General features: G+C 26.8%; 1 protein-coding gene across 1 annotated transcript; it reads left to right on the plus strand.

The window, feature by feature from the left end:
- Window positions 1-2,724: 2,724 nt before the first annotated feature.
- LOC113549417 (tryptophan 5-hydroxylase 1) lies at window positions 2,725-14,280 on the plus strand. The gene is made up of 11 exons (XM_026950699.1): window positions 2,725-2,832; window positions 6,247-6,339; window positions 6,404-6,520; window positions 7,110-7,323; window positions 7,732-7,835; window positions 7,931-7,998; window positions 8,192-8,242; window positions 9,221-9,366; window positions 10,773-11,035; window positions 12,032-12,261; window positions 13,189-14,280. Exons 2-11 carry the CDS (start codon window positions 6,253-6,255, stop codon window positions 13,436-13,438), a joined length of 1,530 nt encoding a protein of 509 aa, XP_026806500.1. The 5' UTR covers window positions 2,725-2,832; window positions 6,247-6,252; the 3' UTR covers window positions 13,439-14,280.
- The last annotated feature ends 1,198 nt before the right edge of the window (window positions 14,281-15,478 follow it).

The following is a 15,478-nucleotide window of genomic DNA, read 5'->3' on the forward strand; positions in this document are numbered from 1 at the left end:
ACCCCTAATTTTATCCGCTGTTTAAACCTCACGATGAAACACTGGTATTTTATTTGCCGAATCGGCACCCGCTATACAAAATAAAACTTAATTGGTAAGAGTTTTTAAAATTCCTAATCTCATCAATATGTACAAAAAAAAAAAAAAATTATATTAGTATGCATATGGGCTATATTCAATGCAACACTCAAGTGATTTGCATAACAGTATTGGATAACTGGATAACAATATCATGTTTAAAGATTAAAAAAAAAACAAACATAAATGCTACATTTTATTTAAAATTTAAATCGGTTAAAAAATCGAAAATAATACACTATATAATGGCCAGTAATTTATTTCCGTAAAGTTTACCACTTTCCTTCCGACTATCTCAAGTCATCAATTCGATAAAAAGTCAGTATCAATATTTTGCAACTATCTGCAACAAACGTTTTATAATCTGCAACCTAATACATTGTGTTAGTTTAATAATATAACACTATTATACATTTTATGGAGTAATATTCGTGCGAGAGTTATAAAAATCAACGCACGTGTTGCCCGATTTTTTGTACAGAATAACGACGACATTTTAACTGGCTGTAAATTTTCAATCGAAACACGTATACAATACAAGAGAGTACGAGTTTTTATACGTTATACCTATATTTTTTTATATATACTTAACTATACCACCGATCGGCGGTCGCCCGTGATTTTGGATAAAACAAACGGCTAATAGCACTCAACCGTGGCTTAGGACTATAATATATATTTACAGATATTGGCGTGTTGAGCGGTATTGATTGGCCGCCGAGGTTTACTGTATACGCACCTACTTAAATTTCCCAAGACTGTCCGAGATGTGAGGGTGATGCGGAATCTGGAGTGCAGTCGTCAGGATATCAATCCCTTTTATCCTCTCCGCAGCCGTCATTGTTTTCGGACAAATTGTTACGGACATTATTTATTTATTTATTTTTATGTTTTTTTTTTCATTCTCCATCGGAGAAAATCTTAAAAGTCTTGGGTATTAGTATCACAATAATCATTATTGTACATGATGATTCACCAAGCACGTTCAAACTTTTTTCTTCAGTAATAATGCAGAATTTCAAAATCTGACTTTTGGAATTTTTAAATACACTTAGAATTTTATATTCTGTGAAAATACAAATAATTATTTTTTTAAAATACAACCCCCCTTTTTATATTAAAATAATTTAACATACATTTGTTATGAAAAATTTTTAAAAATTAAAAATTACAATTTGTAAAAGTAGTTTTTAAATTATTAAACTTTGTGTAAGAAGGATAATAACATAGTTTTATGAGTTTACGATATTAGATATTATGGAAGATAAGAGATACTATGGAGACCCAACATAACATTTATTACGTATTATTTTTAAACCATCTTTAAAACAATTATACCCTTAGTATAAACATTTTGAAAACTAAAGGAAATAATTTATTTAAATTTTGAATTAAATACGTTAATTTTTTTTAAAACATCATCAACTAAATAATAGTAATAACAGTAAAAAAGAGACTTTATCATTTGATAAATATAAGTTTGTATCGTCATGGGACACTCCGTATTATGAAAAAAAAATCAAAGATTTTAAAATACGGTTTTAATTATAATGAAAAATTGCAAAAAATTAGAATGTTAATATATTCATCATTAAAGGAAAAACAGGACTGATTATAATCACTCTGTGTACAATGTATATGTCTATCAGCAATTATACAGTATGATAGAATACCACAAATCGATTTTCCAATATCGCCCAACGCACATTCATCATAATGTATTGACACGTGTATATGATAGCGTAGTGGATTATAATTTTATAAATTACTATAATATAGTTAAATATCGTATATTATATATATATATATAGAGATATCATAGCCTATATATTATTATTGACAATCGCAAGATATAATTATACGGACGGTCGTTGCGCGGGGTTCGGACGAGAGATTTGAACGAAACGAAAACGCAATCGCAGCTATAAAATAAAAGAGCAAATATTGTAACAATATATTAAATTATACTTTCGATGAGATGGACGCGCCCACGCACCTATTAATTTTGTACGTTGGTAATATATATATATATATATATATATATATAGGTGCGCACATCTTGCTATGCGGGTAACCCGTTTGTTATGTATCGTATATATACACATAATATAACAAGTAATGTACGCTATTACACGCTTTGCGGGATACGTCCGCCGAGATCCGCCGAACAGATATATCGGGCTAAACGCGTTGACGTACCAAACGTAGCGGAATTAATGAAATTCGAGTGGCTAACTCGCCGCTGTCGAGAGGGCGGCGAGTCGTTGGCGTATAGTGTGCATGCACATATATACACACGCGCCGCAAGCGGACTGCAAAAGAGCGATCGCGCGATAATAATATATAATATAATATATATAAAAGCAGTGAATGATAAAACGATTCTTGTGTTACGCGTTTCGGAATTCTTTTACCATACATTAACGCCGAGTCGAGAACACCTAAACCGTATTAATATACCGCCGACGCACTTTTATAACACTCGAAGTCTCTGAGGCGGCGTTGGATCGGCCAATCGGCGGATTGCGTTCGCGGGGCGCGCTTTCCGCCCCCCTGTCGACGCCGACCGAAGACTCCGGAGTTCGCGGTCTCTCTCACACTCACCCTCTCATCGTCACGCTATCTCACTCTTCCTAGCCGAATTTCGCCACACGGTCGTAGACTCGTAGCCCATAGCACAGGTACACAGTCATCGGCTTTTCGAATCGCCGGTCGTTTGAAAAACTGTTGCGCTTACCGCTGCCAGCGGAATAGGTCAGTATATATATATTATTTTATTTATATTATCGTTATTGTTACACGCATCATTATCATGACACATATTACATAAAAACTAACCCGGATTTAATTATTGATATTACAACTTTTTTGCAATTAAGATAAATAAAATCTAATCAAATACCTGTTTAGCCGATGTATACTTTATGTATTCAGCCTATTTAATTTTATGATGCAATTTTTTACAATTGTGTGTGTTTAAATGAACAAAACATTTAATTCAGCTAATTTTATTTTACAAAAACGCAACTATGACATACTCAGTTTTTTTTTATGAACAGATAATCTGTGGTTGTACCATAATACCATTATTAAAAATTTTAATTTTATTCGTTATTATTCAATATAATACATACCATCTATCGTATTATCGTCGGTACTATCCGATACGGATAATTTCGGATTATTAGAATGTTCGAGAGCTTTCTTATACCACAGCCTCTTGACCATTCGGTTACACTATCCGGTCAGCGTAGACAAAGGTTTAATTTATGAATATTTATCATACGTGCAATGTAAGAAATAAAAACATATACAAAAAATTTAAAATGTAGAATACCAAAAATGGTTAACTTATAACTTCTAAAAATTATAGTTAGTTAAAGTAATACTATCAAAAAAATTGTACTGTGAAGATATCTTTTCAAAATCAAATACTTAAATTTAAAGAACTGTAACAACTGTAAAAATTATTATTAAAAAAAAATTGATTCTATATCACCTAAGAATTATATAATTAAGACCTTTACAAGTTCTAAGTAGCCAAAATATAGCTTTATGTATCCTAACAATGTTATATTATTGTAAATTTGTATAGATCTTGATTTTTTGTTTTAACGAATATTTTATAATATTATAAAAATATACGTGTATTGTTTTTTAGAATTATATCTAATTAAAGATATGTTTATAAAAGTGCAAACTTCTTTTATTGACAAATACATCTGATTGGAATATTAACAATAAATTACATATCATAATCACATATTAAACAATCGTGGAATAATTTTTAAATACATACTAAAATTGAATACGTATAAAAATATTTCCTACATTTCTTTTTAACTAATGGTGATTACATATTTTTTGTTCTGTAATCAATATATTTTCATCAATCACCTATTAGCCAACGAACTGAAATGTTTCAGCACAAAAGAATAACAAATGTGTATAATTAACCAATTTTTATTAAAAGAATTAATCTCAAATAAATTCTACACGAGTATATAATTATTAGTTAATTTGGCTACAAAAAAAGAGATAATAATATAATAATAATTAAAACCGTACAACGGTATGTATTATGAAATTGGTTTATTAAAATCAAATTATTTAAATATTTATTTTAAAATGTCTATTCGCTATACAAATTGTACTATATTCTATATTCCTTATTATAGAGTTTCTTAGTAACTTTAAGATTCACGACCACTGAATAAACGTTTTCTCTTTGTGAACATTTAAACATCAACGTTTCTATATTATACTTTAGAGAATTTTAAAACGATTATTACGTTTTAAGAGTAATAAATAATCAAAGAAATGAAAAATATTTATGAAGGTTTTGAACGTTTACTAATGGATTGATATTTTTTTTACAAACGAATATTTAGTATATTGAGGTTTTGTGTTAATATTTATTGGTATTAATAAAAAAAAGTATCTACGATGTTTCATATTACATTCTAACAATTAAGGACGTGCAATTACCTAATTACCTAACCTGCAGGAACTCACGGGAATCATTAAGTAACTGCGGAATGAATTATTATTTAAACCAACGGGTCATAATGCTTATAAAGTTATAAATAATAATTTATTTAATTTCAAAATTCAAGTTATTTTGCTAAATGTTGATTTAAAAAGAATGTATACCGCTCAAAAATGTAATAGACAAAGTCTTAACGTTAAATTAGGATATATACTAGATTAATATGATGGATACGTTTATTTTTTTCCTTTTTCTCGCAACAATTTTTGTTATAACTGATCGCCGTTGATAATTTTGTAGGTTACCATTTCGATTTGTAACATTAAATTAGTTTTTAAGTCACTAAAATATTTAAAATATCTCGTTTTCACCCTATAGCTCTTACCCCACAATAATGTTTTTTATAACACTAAATAAAATATAATACACTTCATTATTTGAGTGTTTTTTATTACTGTATTTGACAAATAATAATATGAATTTTATAATAATTTTTTATTTGTTACTTTTTTTCATAGTTTTGTGTCTAATGAGTATCGACCATTTTGAAAATTCGTACTTTGCCTCAAATCGATTTACGTGTAAACCACTATTGTTGTCGAACTAAAGCAGAACTGAAATCAAAAGTATATTTCTTAAAAAAAACCTAGATGCTCTTCGTATAATATTTAATTATTCAAAATTTTACATTATATACCAATTATTTAAAATATTATACGCCATATTAGTGTCTACATCGTCTTTCGAAACAGTATTTTCGTTTATAAAAATAGTGAAAACCTATCTTATTGAAACATAATGTTTAAAGTATGGAGTGAATTTAGTATAAACTATAAAGTACATACTTTTTACTGATGTGATATTTTATTTTTGATAATTTACCATCATTTTGTTCAACATTCAGTTATATTGATCCATAAGAGTTATTCAAGTCATGTCTCAAAAATGATGTACTTTTTATAAATTAAAAGGGTTTTAAAGGGAAACACAGGAAAAAAAATAATATTCATTGAAATTGAATACACTATATTTTGTGATTACGATGAAAGGAATCTAGGAACTACGACTACACAGTAATCCAATGTACCTTCGATTTGATAAACCACAAAATTAAGAAATCATGTCGATTTTAATAAATGTAATACATAAGCGATTAGTATAATGTAGAGATTCATGTATAAGCAAAACATCTATTATTAAAATAATTATAGTTTTGTAGAATAATACCTTGAAAATAAATTTTTCATTTTACAATTTAAAAAGGAGATTTTCGTTTGAAAAAAAATGAATTTTGTCTCACCTCAGAACACTCTAATAATATTATTAAATAAATAATAATCAAATTATTTGACAATAATATGAAATATAAATAAATAAATTATTAAAGAATACAATTTGGAATGAGCAATGAGCATACTTAGTAAATACTCTGGAATGTAATATTTTAGTCATTGATACAATTATTATACATATTATACATATTAATTCAATGATGTAAATATATTTCACCTGAATTTATTAATATTCATACTTAAATAACTTAAAACAAAAATGTATTTATTATTATTATTAACCTATCAGGTAAAATTGTATATAATTTACCAAGTTATACTTTATACAATGTATGCTTATTTTTATGTATATTATTCAAGAATAATTATATTTTTTAAACTTTTAAGTTCAAAATGAGTGGATCAGGTAAAAGTCTCCTTGGTCTGTGGCTTTACCGAACTGGAGAAGATTGGACTCTTAGAGAGGCATCTCAAACAGCTGTATGATACTCTAATATTAACAAAGTTTAATAAAATATCTTTCTAAAATGTATGTATATTACAGTCGAGATCTGCAGTGAGCGGTCGATCAGATCAGACAAGATTTGATTCAAGGAACTCTGTTATATTCTCATTGAAAAATCAGGTTGGCGGACTCGCTCGAGCGCTTCAAGTTTTTCAAGTAAGAAAATTAGATTGCATTAAAGAATTTATTATATTTAATATGGATAATTTAATATGAACAAGCAAATATGAAATCAAAATATAATATCAACAAGCAATGTAAAGCTAATTTTTGGATGAACACTACATTGGACTTAATAATTGAATTATAATCCATTTATATTAATATTAACACTGCCTTGTTTGATTAAATCAAAATGTATTTGTATACAAATATAAAGCGGGCAAATAATTTAGTTTAAATATTATAATTATTTATGTGCTTATATTTGACTTACATAATACTCATATTATAGACAATAACTTATATTATAATACGCCAATAATAAATACATTTACTTTTAAATTGTAAAGACAAATAAATTATATTTATTTGAATAGAAAATTAAAGACAATACTTCAAAACTTAAACCCTTCGATAAAAAATAGATATCTACATTTTTAAACAATTTATAATGAGAGAAATTAAATATTTTAATTCCAATGAAAAAATAACCATAATCAATCTTATTATAATTATTATTATGCTTATAATTTTCAATTTGCAATACTATAGCAAGATGAAAAATGTATATATTATATTTTAGGATTTAGGTGTAAATGTTTTGCATATTGAATCTAGACCATCCCGCCGTAGAAAATCAGAATTCGAAATTCTGGTAGACGTCGAATGCGACAATAAAAAAATGGAGCAGTTGACTGGAATGTTGAAGCGTGAGGTTGCAGCTATAAATTTAGCGACATATGAAAGTGGTGCCGAAGTACCTCCTCCTACTCCGATGTCAGCGACGGCTAGTTTCGGTAAAAATGCAATTAAGCTTATTCAAGTCCAATTTATTAATTTTAAAACATTTCAAATAATATAATTACGAGTATAATAAAATATTTTTATTTGCAAATAACATAAATAACTAATGATTTAAAAAAAAAAAACAAAAAAATTACATCATTGCGCTTTTTATTTTATTTTTATTTTACTATCAAACACTCGAATTAAATGTCATATATAATTCAGTTTATGATCAGATTTATACAAAGGAATTATTTTTACTTTAACAATATTATTTATATTTTTATTAACAGTCATAAGGTGTTTTAATGAAAATCAAATAAAAAATAAGACAACACTATTTTGTAATTGATTTATATTTGTATATGTTTTGGTAGATCTATCATTATTTATTCTATAATCTTAATTTTTGTCATAAGATTTTTCGGAGTTTGAGCTTCCGTGGTTTCCGAAAAAGATTTCTGATTTAGATAGAGCTCAACGAGTATTAATGTACGGAACAGAGTTAGATGCAGACCATCCAGTAAGTTATTCATATATTATTTAATTAATTATTTAGTACCTATACTCATACTTTTTTCAATATTACGTTTATAATCTCATTTACTATTTTCTCAGGGATTTAAAGATCCAGTGTATCGGAAAAGGCGTGTAGAATTTGCAAATATAGCGAACTCTTATAAATAGTAAGAATCATTTTAATATTAGTTATTAATAATAGTTTGTTTTTTAACACGCGTAAGTAGTAAACCTGCTAAAATATCACCAGTAATTATAACTAAATTTTTATGGTAACATAATACGATACAATTATCGGTATATTATGTATTATTTTAAAACGTTTGATTAGATGCGTAAAACGTGATGATATTTTTTTAGTGGACATCCAATACCCAGAGTTCAGTACACACCGGAAGAAATCAAGACTTGGTGCGTATTTATCCGTTTGAATTATACTTCCAATTATTAGTAATTGTGCAGTGTGTTAATTAATCGGAAAGTCATTAGTTATTTTTTTTTATTATAAGCATCTTTTTACATTTTATTTTTTATCAACTACAGTTAGGTTAGGTAACTGCTTTAAATTATTCGTAACTACATCATGAACTATTAAAATTATCTATTTGTTAAAATCAAAAATGCATAGTTCAGACATTGTTATAAACGTATATTTTATTTAAAACAGAACAAATTATTTACCGTTTTTTCTTTTATTATTATTTACGGATAAGTTTTTTTTTTAAATAGTTTATTCATCAGCAGAGTTAAAGTTCGATTAGCTTTCTCAGCCGGTAATTAATTTATATCGAATAAGCATCGTGTATTCCAATTGTATTGACACCAATATTCCAACTATTATTGAATTATCCTGACACAAAGTATTTATATTGACAACTTAGCACAATAATAATATATACCTTTGATGCGAAAATCTAATTGATTATTATATTTGCGTAACTATGTGCACGTACATATTTTATGAATACGTGCATTGATAATTTAATCGAATCTGCAAAACTGTCAAGACATGTAATCAACTGAATTTAATCCTGCAAATTGCAGGATACGGGAACGATCCAATAGAGTCTGACCGTCTGCATGTGAAACGTTGCCGTTAATAATCACGTCAAAAACAATATATTCGGCGAAATCGATACACATGTATATTGTATACAATATGTTATATAAATTATATATACCTTTCAGCCTTTTCCACGATACAAACGATACCAATAAAGACACGCGCGTGCATGCGTTTTTTCCGAGATATAACCAATAAAGAATTACGTGACATAATGTTTTGTTCTACCCCACTCTTTCTAGTCTATATTTGTTTTTTTTTTAACCGATGATTTTTATCGTTTACTGTCCTTAATTTTTGAATTCTGAATGTATTATATTCCGCAGGGGTACCGTAATGCGTGAACTTCACAAATTGTACGTGAAGCACGCATGCAGGGAATATCTGGAGAATTGGCCTGAACTGGTAAAGTATTGCGGTTACCGAGAGGACAATATTCCACAGTTACAAGACGTAAATACATTTTTGAAACGTAAGTGAGTCTCTTTAAATGGTTATAATGATTGTTAATTATTAATCGTAAGTTACGACTGGTAACCAGCTGAAAATATAATTATTTATGAGTATATCCTTTTGCCGGCGTTTTATATAGGCAATTTTATAACATATTGTCGAAAGGAATTAATATAGGTCCTATATTGTATTAGACGATTCAATAAACTTATTTAATGTAGTAATATTAATTCGTTACGACAAATATAACGTTCCAAGTGCCAACATTTGAGGGTCCATTTCGTCAGTAATATCACTTACCAACTTTACCAAACTTTGACAGTATTATGTACTAAGTACTTGACATAACGAAAACGGTATTGTTAGAAAAGTCAATCTATATCACTGAGAATATTTTATTGTATTATTTGTACTTTGTACAACTATAAAAGTGATTTATTTTATTTTTAGGATTACAGTAGGTTGATATAAATTTTTCCAAAAATATTGCATTTTATCATATTATTGCCATTAGTAATTGTTATAATAATATACATTTATACTACATTATATAGACTTATCTATATAATTAAAAATGTAATAACATTTGTCTATAAATACCTTAAAACACTTAACACACTAGAAATAGGTTAATAATATAAATATTAAATAGGTAATAATATGTCATAAAATAAATAAAAAAAATTATTGCGTGCAGTATAATGAATAATAATATAATATACGTAAAAGCTTTTAGTTTAAAGTTCAATCAAACAATGTTTTTAAGTATAAAAAAATAACTAACATTGATATTTATCGTTTAAATACGTAATTTTATAAATTTAAATGCTTATAAAAAAAATATCTATTAAACTCATGAATTTTCGCTATTTTTTTAATAAATAGGTACCAAATAAGTTTAATAATAACTAGGTACAATTTGTTATATATTGATTGAATGGAGAAAACATTAAAAGGAGGATATATAAATGTAAAAAAAAAATGTGTGTACTTGAATATTTAAATATTATGTTAGAATATTATTAGAAAGTGTACCTATGAATAAGTGTTTTTATTTTTTAATAAAAATGACTCTATCTCCTCGTGCTTTTCTTTCAATTCTAGTACTTCGTGCAACTTTAATAGTTTATAAGATAAACCAGAAACACAATTTGTTTTTTATGCTAAGATATGTATTTAAAAATTTTCAATTACATTTAAATTTGAAAAGGCGTATATTTATTATACGAAAATTAATCAATAGTCGATTACAAAATAAAAATACTCTCAAAACTGTCACCGGTATACTAAATCCTGTTAATATAATATTATAACATCTTAAAAAATATAAATATTTTATTAAGTAATACGGACGCGATCTATCTATCAATTAGCATTGTCTTACTGGTAGGAATTAATTCGTTAACTTTTACGTATGAATTTTAGGCAAAACTGGTTTTCAATTACGACCGGTTGCCGGGTACTTGTCGCCAAGGGATTTTCTTTCTGGACTGGCTTTTCGCGTATTCCACTGCACGCAGTACATCCGGCATTCGTCAGATCCATTCTATACACCGGAACCCGATTGCTGCCACGAGCTGTTGGGTCACATGCCACTATTGGCGAATCCTACGTTCGCACAATTTTCGCAAGAACTAGGACTCAACTCTTTAGGTGCCAGTGACGAGGACGTTGAAAAGTTAGCAACGGTGAGTGGTACATATTATGTTGTTCAACTATGGTTACCTGTAACCTAATATAAAAGCAAATTAATGTAAACAAACGTTTTTAATCAATTGGCAGTTGGTACACATGTTCTTTAAACCCTTGGCCTTGGGTGGATCGAATATTACTTTCCTTCTCAAAATTTAACTCTTAAATGTGGGCTCGCGCATAAATTTTGTTTTGAGTCACGAAAATCAAATTTTTTTCACATTTGGTACAGACACTAAAATAGTTATTGAATCGAATATTATTTTCTGTATTGTATTATGTATAATATTTAATAATTGATAACTGTGATGAAGAACTGAATATAAATATAGCCAAATTAAATGTTAATAATTTGTATATCATTTTATTTATTTTTTGTTTATCACTGTATAGTGTAAAGGCAATGCCTAAAGGTGGCTGAAATTTATATGAAAAATCTTGCTATTCTCACGGTCAATTATACGTCATTAATTCTAGGATAGATACACTTTGAGTTTGTACATAAATTGTATTAATAACATAACTACAAATAAATATGGTTTATTCCACAATTCTAGAAATTGACCCATTAGAGATTATACATGATATTATTTTTATTATTTATTTTACATTTTTTTTTTATCTTGTGTATCACAAATTTAAAGTGTTAAATTTGTATAAGCCGTTAATTTTAAGCAAACTCGATTAAATTTAATATTATATCATAGAACACGAACAGATACATTTAGATTTTTGACTGTTTACCCGCAAATGCTTAGAAATAGATGAACTGAGTTTTACGGGAGTTGTACAGGCGTACAGCTAGTATTGTATTATATATATTTTAATTAAAGAAAAGCGAACAATAAAAGATGGATAGATCAACTTTTACTCTGTTAAAGTCGCGTAACACTATAATAGAATTTATTGGTAACTGATTAGTTTAAAAAACGATGTTTAATGAGTTCTATAATATGTTTAATTGAACAACTATGTTTGTATGTGTACTTCAGTTGTACTTCTTTACCGTGGAATTTGGAATGTGTAAACAAGACGGTGAACTGAAAGTCTATGGAGCTGGATTGCTAAGCTCGGTGGCGGAGTTACGACATGCGATTGAAACTAACGATAAAATAAAGCGATTCGATCCTGAAGTTACGTGTCACCAAGAATGCATCATAACATCGTACCAAAATGCCTACTATTATAGTGAAACATTTGAAGAAGCTAAGGAAAAAATGAGGTAATTATAATTTAAGTATATGTATGAACACAGTTCACTGTAAGATCATTTTTTTCATGTGAGCCAATTAAAAAATAAAAATAATAAACTTTAATGATACGATTTTCAGTTACAAAATTTTAAATTAGAACACGTAGTTTGTATATAGCTATTAAGGTCACTAACTACATTTAGTGCACTGAGTTTTGTAGGGAACTACAATTATACTATATTTTATAAAATGAATATTGAGCTCATTAAATTATAAGTACATTTCGAAATCTAAAATCGTATTCAACAATTTATAATTAAGTTAGTGTCTCGTATGTACAATAGTATACATAGGTGATGAATATAATGTTTTAATTTATTTAAGTAAAAAAAAAAAAAATCAAAATTAAATAATTTTTTTTGTAATTTTTAATTATGTGAACTGTCGACTAATCGACATTAAACCTGTCATGAGATTATATAAGATAGCGTAAAATTATATTTAATAACTATTATATTATATGATAATATAGTTCTAATTTCGAAACATAGATATCTACTTCTATTGAATTTTTATACTCTTAATTGTAGTTATTGGTTAGTTAAAAAATATACATGATACATATATCTTAATAAAAAGTTATTCAATTAAAATATACATATAAAAGTTATAGTTAAGTTTAAAATTCTTATTTTTTACCAATTAAAATTATTTGTTTTTTTTAAAAATGAAGATCCTAAATAGATAATCATTAAATGTAAACCATATTTTATGAATGATAGAATATTTTAAATGGTTTTTTTTTATATACATTTATGTATATATTTTTAAATATAATTTCGCTATCCATTGTTGATAGTATACCAAAACTGTTTATTAAATGATTTGGAATAAGTACGTTAAATAGGTTATGTACATTCTGTTACGATTTATTTTTAAATTATTTTTTGTTTCAGAGAATTTGCCGACAGCATTCAAAAACCATTTGGCGTGCGATATAACCCTTATACACAAAGCGTGGAAATTTTGAGCAATACAGACAAGATCGTAGCTTTAGTATCGGAGCTTAGAGGTGACTTATGTATCGTAAGCAATGCACTGAGGAAAATACACGCCGAAGATGAAGCAGTTGAGAATATCAATAACATGTTACACAAAGGAATGAACGTGAGTGGAATATCGCCAGAAAAGTCTCCGGAGAAGTAAAAGCGTTTTGAAGGAATTGGAGGATCGTACATTTATGCTATAAAATAGTCAGTTAATTATTAAAAAACATTAACCATTATAATATAGTCTATTATTATTATTATTATTATATTATTATGTTAACGTAAAATGTAATAGTGAGCGGTTAGAAACGTAAAATTAGTTTTATCGATGTTTTATTATTATTATATTAGTCGACTGTAGATTTTTCTCCTAGAAATTAAGTATTTATGATGCGTTAACTTTGATATTGTTATAGACACATCGCGCTGTGTGTTATAAATGTTATAACCAACCGAACAACCATTATATTATTATTACGCTGCAAGTTTTCTCTGTATATTATTAGCTATAGACCGTTCGATTCAATCAAAACCTATAGTTATGTTCACATTCCACGTATTGGATGATAGAATTAGTGGTGAACTATAGTTCCATAGATAAGTTACTTAAAACAAACGTATAACGTCGAAATAAACATATTAGTGTTTGGATAAAAAAAAAATATTTATATTAGTTAGTAGTTGTTTTCTTGTACGTTTAAAATATATTTTTTCCTATATATTTAAGTTCATAATTTTACGCAATACGAAAAGTTAAAAAATTTATATTAAATTCGTTTATATAATGTTATCTATATGTCGTTCTATAGTGTGTTATTAGTTGTAATAAGTACCCATCGATTAATGCAATTAGGTACGTTATTAATAACTTAGTTAGATTTAAACACGTATGGAAATTAATGATTTATAATATTCTATTCATAATGTATGTGAGTGTAGGCATTAATAATTACTACAACATAATTAGTAAATATACTAAATCAATATCGTAGGTTTGGATAATATTGGATTTTGTTCGTTATAATAGTATAATAGTATAATTATATTTGAATATATAACATGTTTAAAAATTAAATGTTAAACATCAAGTCATGAGTTTATTTATTAGATTAGAATTGTTTTGTTCCACGTATTTCTTTTCGTATAATATAATATACATTATATATTTAAATGTATCTTGTATATTTTTCAAATATGTCCTTGTACTAAGATGCAAGTATGAACTTAATAATCAGTGCCACAACTAAGGTTTTTTGGGCCCCAATGCAGCAGAAATGTTAGTGCCCCAATTGTCCATATACCATATGATTTCCCATCTGTAATACATCGCTTTCAACCCTATAGCACAATAATTATACTATAACCATGATGTATCCTAAGACGAAATTTATTTATATCAGTGTTCTGTAAACGAAACAAAAAAACATAAAAAAAAATCATAATTAAATTGTATCATTAGAAACATATTTAATTTTTAAAACCACTTGTCTTACTCAGCTATTCCAATAATAAAAACAAACTAAAGAAATCCATTAAAATAAAATAATCAGTAATCAGTACAAAATAATATCGTAAAATATAAAATCAAAAAATGTCATTATACATCAACCCACTCATAGTCAATTTTATTTAACATCGCCGCTAGTATAGGATTATAAGTTTTGTCATTTACTTTTACATCATCTACTACATTATGTACACAAATTATGCATCATGTATACTTTACATAAATGTAAATTTCAAAATTTATGAATAATAAAATCGCAATTTTCTTATTTAATTATCTTGTAATCGAATATTTAGGTATTTTTTAAATCAAATAAAAATTTAAGTAAGTATATTATGATATCTAATATTCATTAAAATCATTGTTGTCATTTTTTATCAAACACTTCATAGCCATACATAAACATCACCAATCATATCACTGCCAGTAGCATATTATAACTATAAGTTTTGACATTTACTTTTACATCATCTATAATAGTTGGTATATAATTAAATTTTGAAAAATTATATTAGATAAACAATTTTAAAACTAACATTTTTTGGATATTATAATGATATTTTTATTAAAATATGATATATTAATATTTAAACCTATTCATGTTTAGTATTGAACAATATACTCAATATATATACATTAATAATATATATATATATATATATATAGTAAAGTGTAAAATTTAAAAAAAAT

The sequence above is a fragment of the Rhopalosiphum maidis genome, chromosome 1, assembly GCF_003676215.2.
Source record: "Rhopalosiphum maidis isolate BTI-1 chromosome 1, ASM367621v3, whole genome shotgun sequence".
Lineage (NCBI taxonomy): Eukaryota > Metazoa > Arthropoda > Insecta > Hemiptera > Aphididae > Rhopalosiphum > Rhopalosiphum maidis.